A 15,604-nucleotide genomic window follows, 5' to 3' on the forward strand; every position below is an offset into this window, starting at 1 on the left:
AATCGTACATGTTACAGACGTTGTCAGTGCATTAGCTGGGAGCCTGGCTCCAGGGAAACCCTGCTTGGGGGAAGTGCCTCACTTTGTGTTCATTTGCTGAGTGGCCTGGAGATGTTCAGTCCACCATTCTGTGTCCTCAGCCACCAGAGGAAGGGATTAGACAAGATAACTCTCAAGTCCTAGCTGTGGGTAATTCTCTACAGTGGGTTTTCAGGTTTTTTAGCTGACATGGGACACGTTGTTCCCTGATTGTTGGGCCTCTGTGCTTTGCCCTCCACAGCCAGAAGACTCTGCATAAGCCCCCCCAATTCCCAGGCAAAAATTCTGCCCAAAACAAAAGATGCTTTTTTTTCAGCTGTGGTTGTCAAAGGGAATGGATCCTGGGTGGCCCCCCAAATCCACTGACCCTCTCAGCAGCAGGTTTTTCTGGGCTTTTTGCATTTGCTGCACTCTCACAGCACTTCCAGGGCTGTCCGTGGCACAGAAGAGAGGAAAGCGCATTCTGATGTTGGCATGGTAAGCAGCAGCAGAGAGCCGGGCTCTCACGCATTCCACTCTGGCCCAAAGGCCTAACGGAACCAATGCTGGGGGCCTTGTGAAGTCTCCAGAATGTTTTCTGCCTTCTTGGATGGCCTGCTGAGTGAGCACCTAACCCAAAGCCGAGGTCACTCAAGCCTTGCTTTTAGTTTGTACCAGGAAAACAAAACAAAAAGAAAACCCACATAGACGGCAAAGCTCAAGAAAAGTGTAAAGATTTTATTGCATGTGAGTGGACTCGTAGTTCGTGGCTGGCTGGATTGTCATTGAAGGGAGGAAGGGGAGGCCTCATCCCACTAGTGTGGGAGGGGAATGCAGTGCACGGTCAGAGCACGTGGACCCGACCTGTCAGCCGCAGCATTTGTGTTCAGGGAAGTGTGGGTGTGGGTTTGTGGTATTAGCTGGTAACCCCAAGATGGGAAATAACCCCTTTTTCCTACACTAAGATATAGCAGATATTTTGGGGGGGAGGAATGTAAGTAGAGAATAGATTGAGATGCTGTGGATACCAAAGGTTTGGGTTTGAGGTTAATGGACTAGTTGAACCACTTCAAAGAAAAGAACAGTAGTTGAGAAATTGTGGTAAGTTCCCATTTAATGGGCTCTGAAAGCCTAGAGAAGGTTGTCCTCCACAAATAAAAATGAAGTCTTTCGGAGATGGTTCCGTCTTCTCTCTGTGTCCTCTTCAAGGTCAGGAAAAAGCCATGATGCCCCATTTAGAGTTACAGAAAAGAGTGTCCCCTTGTCTGACTTCACTTTGTATTAACCCCGGGGCCTTAGCAAAGTTGGGAAACCTTGTCAGTGCTCTGTTTCCCCATCAGGAGGTGAGAATAAGGATACTTGCAGGTGTAGCTGGAAGACCCGTGGTGGCGTATCAGTCAGCTAGCATTGAGTAACAAACACTCCAGAAGCTTAGGTCAAAACAGCCATCTTGGTGCTGACGCGGGCTTCTTTGGCTCACCGGGGCTTGGTGCCTTGTGTAGGTTTGGCTCAGTCTGCTCCCCGCTGTGTGAGATCCTGGGCCCAGGTGGGGGGCAGCAACTTCTCCGGGGGAAGCTCTTCTCGAAGCAAGGTAGAAGAAGACAAGCAGAAGCGCACAATGGCTCTTGACCTTTTTGCTCATGTTCCCTGGGCCAAAGCTAGGCCATAGCAGAGCCCAAAGTCAAGGGCCTAGGAAGTACACTATACGCATGGGAGGAGGAGCAGTAGAGCCATCTAGTTAAGGTCTATAGAGAGGGTGGCTATAGTTAAGGGCTATATCTAGTTAAGGGCTATAGAGAAGGTGGATATAGAGAAGGTGGCTAACTCATTCTGAGACCAGCACGGTGCCTGGTATACAGTAGCAGCAGTGATAACTTCTGTCACTGGTATTACCGTTGCGACTCAAGAGGCAGGTCAAAAAAAGAAAGCTTATCTCTGGGAGAAGCTGGAAAGGTTAGTATCGCGTGTGTTAAACAAAATCGATTTTGACTGAACTAGGATAGTGTTAACAAATCTATTTTTTGTTCACTTGTTCGGCTGCTGCCTGGCTTGTGGGAGGTATGCGGTCAGTATTTGCTGGTTGGTAAGAGGCCCGTTTCCCTGAGAGGCATGCAAGCATAGAACAGCAGAAAAAGCCCCATTGACCCTCCCTCTCCTGAACTTCTCAGCGCTGGCCTGGGTTTGAATCCCGGGTCCGTCCTGTGCAGGTACAGAACTTGGACAAGCCCCTTCAGTTCCGAGCTAGGTGGAGGCTGGGCAGACCCGGGTGTAGCCATATTTTGTATTCTCACATAATAGCAGTGTACCTGGCTCACAGCTCGTGTGGAATCGATCTTGGCATGTTTCTGGAACTTACCTGCTGTGCTCTCAGTCTTTTGCAGGACCCCCATGTCCAAATCCTCCTGTACTTTGTGGGGGCTCCCAGGTGGCTGTGCATTGCAGATCACTGGTGACAGAGGCTGTGAATGGCCCGTGGCAGGCAGTGGGCCCAGTCCCACCCTGTCCCCCAGGAGCTCTCTGGCAGACTCTGCCTTGCCGTCATCTCTGGGCTCTGGCATGTCCACATCCTTGGCTCTGGCTCCCACCACCATTTTGGGACACTTCACGGGTCCCATTTGGAGCCAATGGGAGGAAACCTAATTTCCTGCCACAGGAAATGGTTCGGCTGGTGAAGAATATATTTAAGGATTAAAACCTCTGTCAGGGGAGCTGGAGAGGGTTGCTGGAGAAAGACTTGGAGGTCTCTCCAAGTCTCAGGAAGCCACTGGGTGTGGGAAGAGATCTCCGTCATCAACGGGGAGGAGGCCCAGAGGCCGGCTCCTGGGACAGTGCTCTCAGCCTCAGCCACTGGTTTTGGGCTACAAGGAAGGGCTGGGTCAGGGGGCAGAGTGGGTCGTAAATAGGCCCTCTTTTGCAACAGAGCATGTTCATGGTGTAACATCAGCTCGGAATGAAGACCTATTTATTGGATTTACCTAACATGGGACCGGTGCCCCGTGAGCTTGGGCGGGCGTATACGGGACACATCAGCTAAATCAGGTCCAGCAGCTGAAACGCCTGATTCACTGTTCTGACTGTGGCAAGCATCAGGGAAGGAATGGGATGGAGAAGTAACACCACCAGGGCTGGCTCTGAGCAGCCCAGACCCTGAAGGAAGAGGAGTAGCAGCCAATGCCTGAGAAGACGTGAGTGGCCCTGAAGCAGAGGCATGGACTAGATGACTTCTGGAAAATCCTGCCAAGCCAGGCCGGTGGTCACGTGCTCATGTGCTGGAGAGTCTGACCGTCTCCCCGCCATCAGGGCGCAGCCTGGCAGCCAAGAGGGCTGGTTTTCAGCGGCAGCCTGATGCAGACCGCTGTGTGATCCCAGGCGAGGAGCCTGGCGTCTCGGACATCAGACCGGTGTACCGTCCTCACAAGCCTGGCCTGAGCCCCACTGCCCCCCTCCCCTCCTTGCCCCCGCAGTCCCCCCACTCCCTGCACAGCCCAGAAGACTTGCAGACATCAGCAGCACTGAGCTAAACAAAGCCATGGACTTGGGTGTCCAAGCCGGGAAGGGGGCTGAGGTTTCTGAGTGCCCTCCTATGCACTTCGCCAGGCACTGTCCCGGCGATCAAAGTAACAAGAGCCAAAAATAATAGTGACAGTAGGACACCTTGATTGTGTCCAACTCTCTCCCAAAGGTATTCTGCACCGAGGATCCATGGATCTTTCTGGCAATCGAATGAAGGGGTTTACATTTCTGGTGGTAAAAAATTAAGACCAAGACCTGAAGCAATTTGATAAAGTTTATACGGTCCTCGAGCACAGTCAGTCTTTGAATCCAGGTTTATCCAAGTCCAAAGCCCCAAAGCTCTTGCCTTTTCTTTCTTTCATTTTTTTTTTTTGAATAATGGTGTAATCGATGTACAACAAACTGCATGTATTTAAAGTGAACAACTTGAGAAATGTTGCCCTCTTTCTACACCTGTGAAGCCGCCTGTGCTGTAAAAATAGTCCACATAACCTTTAGCCCCTAACCTGCCCCCCACTCCCGTCCCTTCACCCCAACCCCAGGCCACCACTGATCTGCTTTCTGTCACTCTGGAGAAGCTGGCATGTTTCCTTTAAGTTACTCCGTCATGTGGCAGAAACCGAGTCCTGGCTGGCTTTCACTCAGCGTAACTGTTTTTAGATTTGTCTGTGTTGCGTGCATCGATCGTTTTTATGGTTGAGGAGCGTTCCTAGGCGTGGATAGATCCCGGTCTATCTGTCAATTCACCTGTTGAGAAACACGGGGTGACTTCCAGTTTGGGGCTCTTACTGGTAACGCGGCTGGGAACGTCTGCACACAAGTCTCCTAATGGACAGCTGCTTTCACTTCTCCTGGGGGAGGAAGTACTTAGTGGGATGGGTAGATCGTGTGGGAAGTTGATGTTTTGAACTTTTGAGGAACTATTTTGAACTTCCAAACTGTTATTCCAAAGTAGTTACACCGTGACCTATGCCCACCAGCAATGTCTGCCGCACGAGGCACTCCCTGCCCTCACCAGCCTGTGGCCCGGCCCTTAATTGTAGCCGTTCGGACAATTACGAAGGGGTGTTTCATCGTGGTTTCAATTCGCACTTCCCTGATGACTAGTGGTGTCGAGCATCATTTCATGTACCTCATTTACCATCTTTATATCTTTTTGTGGTGTGTCTGTTCAATTCCTCTACCTGTTTTTGTTTTTGTAGTTGGGTTGTTTGTTTTCTTAATACTGAGTTTTCAGGGTTCTTGATCTATTCCAGAAGCAGGTCCTTTGTCAGATGGAGGCTTTGCAGATATTTTCTCCCAACTTGTGGCTTTTTATTCTCTTAACGATGTTGTTCAAAGACCAGGAGCTTACATTTTGATGAAAGTCCGATTGGTGAGCTTTGTTTTTTTAGCAGAATATGCTTTGGACGTGGTGGTGTGTGAGCCACATGGGCCTGGCCCAAGGCCACCAAGATTCCTTCCTGTGGTTGTAGTTTCAGGCTCTGTATTAGGACCCATCTCCGTTAATTTTTGTATAGGGTGCAAAGTGTAGGTTGAAGGTCATTTGTCTCGCATACAGATATCCAGTTGTCCTGGCACTGTTTGTAGAACAGACAATCCTGTCTCTACTAAATGGTCTTTGTCGTTTGTTGAACATCAACTGTCCATTTACACGTGACTATTCCTGGGCTCCGTTAGGCTTCATTGATGTATTTCCCAGTGGTTCGCCATTATCACACTGCCTTGGTTACTGGGCTTCCCTTGATTTCTAGAAACTGGTAAATCATGTATATAATTGAAAAAACTCAGGTCTTTCCAGAATTTTAAACTTATTTTTATTATTTATTTATTATTATATTATTATTTCCAAGAGGGCTTTTTTGTTTTTTTTTGTTTGGTTTTGGTTTTGAGCAGTGGGGGGCGTATGGAGAGGGACAGGCAGAGGGAGAGAAAGAATCCCATCAGACTCCACACCCAGCGCAGAGCCCAACACAGGGCTCGATCCCACAGCCCATGAGATCATGACCTGAGCCAAAATCAAGAGTTGCATGCTTAACCAACTGAGCCACCCAGGCGTCCTTCTAAGTGTTTTTTATAATAGTTTGTAAATGTTCCGGTGTTAGGATTATAATATCTTGTCTCCCTGAGAGTAGTTTTCGTTTCATTTTGTTTGAAATGTTCTCTGTTCCCTGTGTTGTCTGAGACTTCCTTTTTCTCCCCCACTGACTTCAGTCCCCGTGCCTCTTGTTGGAGGCTTTCTTTAAATGGCTGAGGCTTCTGGCTGTGCGTTCGTATTTACGAGTGAAGCAGTAAAAAGCAGACTGAATACTCCGTGTTTGACATTGGCAGGTGAGCCCCCCTGTAGGGTGAGCTGGCAGCAACAGGGCCATTTTGTTGGGGGTTCCCCAAATGTCAGTACTGCGTGTCTTGTGGGCTGGGCTGTTTAATGTCTCCAACAGGTGGGGTGGGGGTGGGGGGGACGCGCCTGCCTGTCACCATCCTGGGTACCGCGTGAGCAAGAGACGGTCGACAACATCCTGTTTCCAGCCCTCGCCTCACCCTAGCTGTGCCGTCGTGGTCCCATCTGGAGCCCTGCTCTCCGGTTCATTTTCTGCAGAGAGCAGACCTGTTTCTCACTAGTTGGGAGGCTCAGGGAGGCGAGCGGACCTGCCCGTCTCTTCCATAGACTTTCAGGCTATCCTCCTGTGTTTGGCCTCATCTGGAGAAGTGCATGGCGCCCCCAATTCCCAAGTCTTTCCCAGGCAGGTTCTGAGGCGCCCATGGGATACCTTTTGTTGGATTCCTCTGAGAGGTGCCTTGGTTTCCGCTCACTCCACTCCAAGGTCGGTTCCCACTTGGCCGGCTCTGAGTGGGTTTGCGTGCTTCTCCTACTGGCTGTCTTGGGCAGGACAGAGGTAGACGCCTTCTTTCAGTTTGTTGTATGTGGAAGGACATTTCTTCTCCTCCCTCCCCCCTTTCTCCTCTCTTCCTTCCCTCCACTACCTTCTTCTCCCATACCCCCTCCCCTTCACGGTCTCCCATACCTTTCTCCCCATCTTTCCTCTCCGCCTGGAGCCTTCTATGCCATAATCCTTTGAGAAGACAGCCACGCACTTTATTTTTGAGAGGAAACAGCCATGAAATGCAACAAAGGAAGAGACGAGGGACGAGCAGACTGAGGTTCTTGACCTACAAGTGCAGTGCCCCTGTCCTCCTTTGGCACCTCGATGCCCCTTCCGGTCCCTCAGCGGCAGAAACCTGTAGCTACCCCATCACAGCCCACCTCACACGCAGACATTGGCCCCGTCCCCCGTATCGTGTCAGAGCTGCACATCTGTGTGGCCGTCCCCTGTGTGCCCTCTCCGTGCCCTTTCCCCCCTCACAGGTCCCCGAGCTGGTGTGATGTCCTGGGTCCAGTCCTGTCTCTGGGGAGTGAGCTGCCAGCCGTGGGTGTCCTGATTCTGGGGGTTTCTGATGTCAGGGCTGTCTGTGTGTGAGGGTCTGTCCCCTCCCCCTTCTCTTCCTAAAGGCTCTGGCCCAGATACAGAGTTGCCAGGAGCTTCTGTTCGTGCTCACTTTCTGGGGCCGTCTGCCCCATGGAAACCGAGACCCTTCTCTTGTGTCACCCGCCACCACCCCTGCTCTTGCCCTGTGTTATTGTTAGCTTTAAAACAAGAGTGTCATCCCCTTTAATCAGCTAGGTGGGGGCTGAGGGGCCCCCTCCATAGCCCCAGGCCTCCGTCACTGCCCACCTGAGCCTTTCTCCAGGGCCGCCCCTGGAAGAGGCCGCTCGGTGTCCAGCTGGCTCTTAGCTCGGGCTTTTTTCAAACACCGAGTGACCGTGGCTGCTGTCCTCATCTGCATGCACTCGGTGGCTTTGCAAGAGAACGGGAGCAACTGAGTAATCCTGTCCCCACTTGTCCGTTCCCACCCTCCCTTTCTTTCCTCCACAGCCTGGTCACTCACCCCATTGCCCCAGGGCTGCTGTCCCATGGAGAGAGACCGCTAGGGCTTCTAGTGGACACTGAGCTGTGGGGGGTGTGGGGGCGGGGGACTTGGATTTTCCAGACGAAGTAGCTAAGAGTCCCAGAGACCTCATGACTTGCCCAGGGCTTCCCAGCTGGGAGAGGAGAGCCTCTTGTTGACCCCAGGTCGCATGACTCCATATCCTATAGTCTTCCTTCTCTGCCTCAGGGGGTGGTGGGAGGTGAGTCCCAGGCTGCCCTCTCTTGCTCTGCCTGCTAATTACTGTTTTTTGGCTGGAGGGGTTCCTTGATTGGGGCTCCACAGGAGGGAGGTAATTATATCCTTGGAGATGCCCTTCGTCAGCAGCTCCTTGTCAATCCCTGCAACTAAGTCTTGCTCTGACCTTTGTCCCTTCCCCATTCCCAGACCAGGGGCTTAGAGAGTTTGATTGGACTTCTGTTTCTTTCCCCTCGGTGGGTGCTTCTGGTTGCATCTGGCTCAGCCCTCCCTGGAGGCTTGCCCTTGGGTTCTGTTTAGCCAGGCAAATGGGTGCCCTCAGTCCTGGGTGGTGGGGGCCGAGGGCAGGGAGAGCTTGTGAACACTTCTCTACGGGCCCCACCCAGCTATTAAGGAAAGTTGCACCCACTGAGCGGTGGGATCCTAGCGTGGACCTTCTTGTAGGGAAAGCCGTCGCGCCATGTGCCTCTTTATTCACATGTACCTCCAAGTCACTGTCCACTCCCACAGTCCCCAGTCTTGTCCCGGCTGCCAAGTCTCACGGAGCCCGTCTCGTGCACACGCATGTGTGCTGAAAACATCTCAGCTGAAACATCTCAGGGACTTCCTTGGCTTTTAGGAAAAATGTAGAACCTTTTATCACGGCTCTCAAGGCCCTGCAAGGCCTGCCTTGCCCGCTCCCCTACCTCATCTTACACCCCGCTCTCTCCCTCTCTCCTCCCCAGGCTCTCTGGCCTTCTTTCTGTCTCCCTCCTTACCATAATTTCCACCATCACAGGGCCTTTGCACACGACCTTCCCCTTACATGGAACGCCCTCCACCCACGCACCTTTGCCTGGTTAGTTTTCCTTGTCCTTTGCACTTTCAGGCCAACCATCCCCACCCCAGAGGCACCCTGTCCAGCCCTTTAGTAAAACCAGGTCCCCGGGGTCATGTGCTCCCTGCACTTTTCCTTCAGAATCCTTGCACGGTTGGTGATTGTAGCTGTGTAAAACGATTTTATTAATATTTGTCTTGTCCATTGGACTGGAGGCTCATGGGATCAGGGACCACTCTGGGGTCTGTTTGACTATGACATCTCTTCCCAACCCACTGTGTCCCTCGTGCCACACGTAGTAGGAGCTCATAAAAGGTCTGTTAAAGAAAGGACTGTGTGAACAGGATCTCCTTACCTGTATGACACTGGGCGTCATCCTCAGAAGCCTGCCATGTTCCTGCCTTACTCTTGGCGAGGATTGTGTCTGCCACTCCCGGGCTCCCAGCAGGCAGGCCTGGCGCCTGCGCTCTGCCTTTCTTCTCATGCACTTCACTGGGGGGTTTATGAAGAGGAAGAATCGGACTTAGTAGGTTGGGGAAGCCTCTGAGAGTCTTCCTTTTAACCCACTTCCGTGGCCCTGTGCTGCTGGGGCCCATGCTTTGGCCTGGCCTGAGAGGTGGGGGCGTTGGGTCACCACAGAAGACATTGTTTGCACAGGGAAGGCCCCTTGGCTGGTCCAGCCAGGCGGGGGACAGTTGCAGAACTCAGCCTGGTGTAGAGCTGGCTTCCCTTTCTCCTCAGCTCCGGCTGGAGGCCTCAGGCTTTGGCTCTGAACTAGGAGCACTCTGTGGGCAGTGACTCCTGGGTGACACCCTCAACCAGAAGGGGGTTCCTGAGAGGTTGCCGTTGTAGGCTCTTACCATTTGAAATTCCCTTCCATTGCCCTTTCCTTCCCAGCTCTTCACAAATAGCAGCTAGAAGGGAGAGGGGTTTTCCCGTTTTTTCTGATGTGGGGGAAGGGGCTGCGTGTTGGGAGGGGTTAGATGCAGCCTGTGCTTCGTCACTTCCACATCCCTGTGGTCCTCACACGTGCACATACCTCAAGAACTCCCATTTTCTTGCTCAGGCCTGAACCCCTCTGCACACCTCAGCCCGGCCCGTGGACCTGCTCAGAACACGAGTCAAGTGCCATTCCCTTCATATGGGGGGAGAGGGGGTGCGCGAGGGCTGGAGAACTCACTCCAGGGCTTGGTGAGGTCAAGGTCCACCCTGCCAGCCCGGGGAGGCCCTTGGCCTTCCTTGGTGGGCCTCTGTGTTCCTCTCCTGGGACCCCTGCCAGCCCTAACAGGATTCTCTGATCCTGAGGCCCTGTGCAGCTCAGAGAAATGGGGCGGAGGGGGGGGTGCTTCCTGAGGCTGGGCCAGCTAGCTCCCAGGAGCAGCAGTGCAGGCCGATGTCAGGGAGAATGTCAGCCCAATCCACTCTGCTGTTCCTCTTCGCCCCGTCTGCACAGGTCCCTGGATGGCCGCCTGCAGGTGTCCCATCGGAAGGGGCTCCCCCATGTCATCTACTGCCGCCTGTGGCGATGGCCCGACCTGCACAGCCACCACGAGCTGCGGGCCATGGAGCTGTGTGAGTTCGCCTTCAACATGAAGAAGGACGAGGTCTGCGTGAATCCCTACCACTATCAGAGGGTAGAGACCCCAGGTAGGCGCCCCCGTTCCAGGGGTCTGTAGCCTATCCGCTCCGGGGGTCTGCAGCTATCTGCCCGCTGTCTCCTTCCCCTTCCTGGCGGGAGAGGGGGGTGGAGGCGGGTCCACTGTGCCGGTGGGCCAGCGACACTAGGAGGGCTTTGGTGCCAGCCCAGCCTTGACACTGACCCACCTCTGCTCTTCTGGACAGTTCTACCTCCTGTGCTGGTCCCACGCCACACAGAGATCCCGGCCGAGTTCCCCCCGCTGGACGACTACAGCCATTCCATCCCCGAGAACACGAACTTCCCCGCAGGCATCGAGCCCCAGAGCAATATTCCAGGTAGGCGCAGGGGTGTGTAGGCCACCAGGGGCCCGGCGTTCCATCCCCCCAACAACCCCCCGTGGCTCTCCTGGCCCCCTCGGCCCGTCTCCCCTGCACACAGTGCTGGCCCCAGGGCCCTGACTCAGAACCGCACACCCGTTGGGAGAGGACCCGTGGCCTTGGCTCCCCGCTCACTAACGATGCTTTTCTTGGCACGAGGAGCGGCGGCGTGACCCTTCCGCCCGGGCTCGGTGCAGTCATTTATTTTGGAAGCGGAAATAGCAACGCTGTGTTTCTCTCACCGCCCTCGCGGCCGAGGCTGGAGTTTGGGCAGGATCCCCCGACGGTCTGGGGGCCTGCAGAGCCGTGGGGGAACCGAGGGCCGGGCGGCCAGTGTGGAGAACCGGGGCCCTAAGTAAGTAAGCTTGGTGGGGGGACCGCAGCCTGGGCGGGAGCTGCTGCTCGCTGGAGTTTTTACTGCACGGGGAGAAAGTGGGCTCAGCTGTCAGAGTGCAAATGTTTTTAGAAGCCCCTCATTTACATGCAAATAAGGTGTGAATCACCAGCCCTTGGGGCGTCCAGGAAAACTGCTTGCCGGTGCTTGGGCTGGTCCCAGTGGCAGGAATCTTGCCGCCTGCTTTTCCGAGAGCCAGAGCTCTCTGGTTGGAGGGAGCCTCTCACCCTAAGTGAGTTAGCGCAGTGCTGAGGTTGACCACAGGCCTGTGCGCTGGGGCAGAGCGTTCCAAGAGACCCCTTGACAGATGCAGCCTTTCCAGGTCCTTCACAAGTGGCGCTGGTCCCTGGCGGTAGGTCACTGTGTTCACTGAGCAAACCTTAGAGAGCTCAGTCACTGTCCAGGGTCAGTCAGAGAACTAGATCACAGTCATTGCTGTCAGTGAACTTGCAGCTGCCCAGGGAGGCCAGGACCACCCCTAGAGGGGCGACAAAGACCAAGGTGTCCCTGTAGGAGTAGACAGCAGAGCCAAAGGGCACCATGAGATGGTTGCCCTTGGGAGGACAGAGATGGGCAAGACTGAGGCAAGTCCACGGCCTCCTTGGAGGGGTGGGCTTACATCTGATCTTCCAGGGTGGGGAGCACTTAGTCTGGCAGAGGCTCTCGGAACAAGCATGTCAGTCTCGGGAGTCAGGGCCACGTGAACAGAGGTGGTCCCCATCCAGATGAGGAGCCAGGGGTCGAAGGGTGTGATGATCACAGGATCCAGGAGACGGTGCCCTTGCCCCGGAGCTGTGTTCCTGCAGCACCTGCCGCGGGCAGAGTGGCGTGATTGTGTGATGCATGTAGCGGGGTTCTCCAAGCCAAACACTGGAGGCCGTTTAATGAACCACCTTCCTTCTGATTCCCAGAAACCCCACCCCCTGGCTACCTGAGTGAAGATGGAGAGACCAGTGACCACCAGATGAACCACAGCATGGATGCAGGTCAGAGTCTTCATCCTGTCCCAGTGCCTGTCTCTCCTCCGTCCCTCTAGCCCTCTAGCCCTCTCTCAGGCATTTACAGAGCAACCTCTGTGTGCCCGGTGCTGGGGATGGAGGAGTGAGCCTGAGCTGCTCCCAGCCTGAGAGGGAGACAGCAGGCAGTGATCTGCCTTGTGCCCCTAGGGCCTGGGGCACAAGTGGGGAGGCCCTGGGGGCGGAGCAGTGCCTCATAGTGTAGGTCTCTCTCTCTCTCTTTAAAGATTTTATTTATGTATTTGACAGACAGAGATCACAGGTAGGCAGAGAGGCAGGCTGAGAGGAGGAAGCAGGCTCCCCGCTGAGCAGAGAGCCGGATGCAGGGCTTGATCCCAGGACCTGAGCTGAAGGCAGAGGCTTACCCCACTGAGCCACCCAGGCGCCCCTGTGTAGGTGTCTCTTGAGTTGAGTCTTAGAACTGGGCAAGTGTTGGCCAAGTCATCGGGGCAAGCAAAGGGTATGCCAGGCAGAGTCCTGGGGCACGTGGGCAGGATAGCCTGGTGCCTCCCTGGGACGAGGAGAGCTCAGTGTGACTGGAGAGCGGGGAGAGGCGGGAGGGCAGTCATTCGGGGTTTGGGAGAGGGCAGGAGTCCCCTTGGGCTATAGGCAGAGTCCATCCATCGCCCCCCGCCCACCGCCCCCCGTCGTGAGGTGTTGCTTGCAGTCGACTGGCGGGGGTGGGCTCCATCACCTAAGATCGGGAAGAGCCCGCTCAGAGGCAGGGTCTTTGCTGGGGATCTGTGGGTAGTGACCAAACGTGACTGAGGTGTTCCTGTCAAGAGGGACCCAGCCCCCCTGTCTCCAGATGTCCTGCGTCATTTGTTATGGGACCAAATTGGCTCCCGGAACCGAAGCCCACCGGCCAGCCACATAGACTGTGCACTCGCCAGGTGTGTGGTGGGGTGAGGAGGAGCAGGGAGCTGAGCAGATGTCCGTCCCGACAAGAGCGGGCATGCCGGGTTCACACAAAGCCATGGTGGGAGGCAGAGCCGGCTACCCTTGCACGCGGCCCAGGGGAGGGTGTGCGATTCCCGCAAGAAGCAGGAAGGAGACGTGCCCATTCACCATGAACCTAGTTGCCGCCTACCTAGCCTGGGCATCGTGGCACGTGGTGGGTAGCACACGCCCCACTCGAGTGGCAGACGGCGCGGACCCAGCTGGAATGCGCCAAAGGCCTCCTGTACTCGGTGCCGAGCGGCTGCTGCAAGCTCACGGCTTTGAGGTGCTGGTGCGGGGCCTCGGCGGAGCAGCATCTCTCCAGAGGCCGCATGGCTCCTCAATCCTTTCTCTCCCCTCCTTTCTCTTCTTCCTGTGCGTGGAATGATTACGGTTGTCAAAGAAAACCGGCCGAAGGAGGGGGTCCCGGCACCGAATGAGCAGCCTGCCCCTTTCCCCTCAGTCCTCCTTTCTCAGCCCCTCCCTGCCCTCCTTTCTGCCCCATGGTCTGTCCGCTTCTCTTTCCACCTCTCCCCGCAATCAGTGTACCCGCGGGGCCCTGTTGGGGGTGCCTGTCGTCTGTCAGAGGTGGACATTGGGCTTCAGGGACCCCCGGCCCGTGGGTGGGGTCTCCAGCTTATCCTCTGTTCTTGACTCGATGTTCATGTGGAAACCAGTCAAGTTGCAGCTGAGATGTGATAGTGTATTTGTTGGGGCCTGAGGACTACCTTTTCCAGCCCTGTGGCCCCCAGGACATGCACACGGGCCCTTCCAGGCCAGGCCTTCCCCAGGCCGCCTTGATTTGGGTTGCGACAAAACAGGAAAGCATTTACGGAGCGCCCACCGTGTGCCAGTCTCGGGGCAGCCATTTGTACGCGCACGACCTCCCTTCACATCTGCAGGTCACACGGTGGATGCTATTATCTGCATTTTATACCTGAAGTGGGGAGAAAATCGGGGCTCAAAGAGGTTAAACCACTTTGCTAAAACCCCACAGCTGATACACGGGGCACAGGCCTGGACTCCGGGGCCAATTTGGAAACTGCCTCTTCCCGGGCTCTTCCACATCCCCTGATGGATTGGGCTCAGGAGGAGGAAAAGAAGCCCGTGGCTCCTCCCTCATCCTCGGGGAGGTTACAGCCCAGTTGGGGAGCAGGAACAGACCCCTTTAACAGCTCCAGGCACCTCTGCAGGCAGACTGGCAGGTGGCAGGGGTTGGGGGCTGCGCCTCCCATAGGCTGTCCCAGCTGGAGGCAGGGACACGGGGATGAGCCAAATTGCTCTGGGGAGAGGCGTCCGCTGGGTTGTCTGATGCCATGCGGTTTTCTCTGTTCTGGGAGCAACGGGTGGAGAGAAGGGAGCAGGACAGGAAGAGCTGGGTAGGTTCAGACATCGTTCCCCAGGAACCATCATGCCTCACGTCGGATATCACTCTGGTTGGAGGCCTGTGGGATTTCTGAGGCAGCTTGCTGCGTTTCCTGAGACCTGGGAAGGGGCTGCATTTGGGACGAACAGCTGCAGGCCTTGCTATGCAGGAGGTTGAGGCTTGGCTGCCTGGGCCTTTGAGCAAAGCTGGGGAGAGGGCCTTCCCTGCCCTTCTCATTTCCCTGGGGGCAGAGCTGCAGGGGAGCTCCCGGCCCTGCACTGTGGGCTTGGGCAAGACTCTCACACCATTGAGTCCTGGGAGAGACCTCTGAGGTTATCTGATTATCCATTTGTGCCTCAGGTAAAGACTGGGACCTAGGGACTGGGTTGAGCTGCCCTGTCTTGAGGCAGGAATTCAGGAATTCAGCTTTCCAAGTCAAGAGTGTTCTATTAGTTCTCACGACTGTGTCTCACCTTGCAGGTTCTCCAAACCTATCCCCGAATCCGATGTCCCCAGCGCACAATAATTTGGGTAAGTATCTCCCTGTCTAGCGGCAGCCCTGGCTGGAGGCCGGTGTGGGGAGGGGGCCCTGAGCGTGAGGCTCTCTCCCCCACCCCCGCCCCACCCCCACCATCAGCTGAGCTCAGCCCATCAGGTTTCTGGTTACAGTGATTCTGGGGTCACCCACGGAACAGAGTAACCTGAGAGCAGTGGTGGCAGGAAAAAGGTGACCATGTGCTGGGTTTGTATTTCCCCTGAGTGGCTGTCAGACGTGAGTGAATGAAAATCCCCCAAACCTTGTGCTCAGGAGCCGAGAAGCTGTGGTCAGCCAAGCACTCGTGTGTGGTTTGATGCAAAGCCACGAACGGCCATGTGGACTCTGGCCCCCTGACTTCTGTTGACTGATTTCAAGAGAGACTTGGGGTTTTATCCTAGTATTTCATCTTAGAATTATGTACTTTTTAGGTTTTTTTTAAAGCTTAGTGTTTAAAAGAGTATTTATTTATTTGTCAGAAAAGAGAAAACACAAGCAGGATGGGGGGCGGTGGCAGAGGGAGAAGCAGACTCCCCCACTGAGCAGAGAGCCTGATGTGGGGCTCGATCCCAGGACCCCGGAATCATGACCAGAGCCGAAGGCAGATCCTCAACTGGCTTAGCCACCCAGGCAACCCATGTGCCTTTTATTTGAGACAGCGAGATATAAGGAAATTGGGGTTGGGGAAGGGTGAGCACAGTTGCCCCTCCTCTCCTCACCCTCCCACACTGTTCTTGTTTTGCTATGGTCCTTCCGACGTTTGTGGATCACGGGTCTGTATTAGTGCCTCACCAGTGGTGATCAC

General features: G+C 55.0%; 1 protein-coding gene across 5 annotated transcripts in view; it reads left to right on the forward strand.

The window, feature by feature from the left end:
• Positions 1-15,604, forward strand: part of SMAD3 (SMAD family member 3) — a 116,684-nt gene that overhangs the window by 80,828 nt on the left and 20,252 nt on the right. For 3 of the 5 annotated variants that reach the window (XM_032342976.1, XM_032342978.1, XM_032342977.1), the window contains exons 2-5: positions 9,987-10,180; positions 10,376-10,507; positions 11,855-11,929; positions 14,745-14,795. In XM_032342976.1, coding sequence (XP_032198867.1) covers positions 9,987-10,180; positions 10,376-10,507; positions 11,855-11,929; positions 14,745-14,795 — 452 coding nt within the window. Of the gene's footprint in view, positions 1-5,759; positions 5,863-9,986; positions 10,181-10,375; positions 10,508-10,695; positions 10,905-11,854; positions 11,930-14,744; positions 14,796-15,604 lie in introns of those variants that run through there. The other 2 variants (XM_032342979.1, XM_032342980.1) reach the window with 2 other exon arrangements.

Source organism: Mustela erminea, chromosome 5 (genome assembly GCF_009829155.1).
Source record: "Mustela erminea isolate mMusErm1 chromosome 5, mMusErm1.Pri, whole genome shotgun sequence".
Taxonomy (NCBI): Eukaryota; Metazoa; Chordata; class Mammalia; order Carnivora; family Mustelidae; genus Mustela; species Mustela erminea.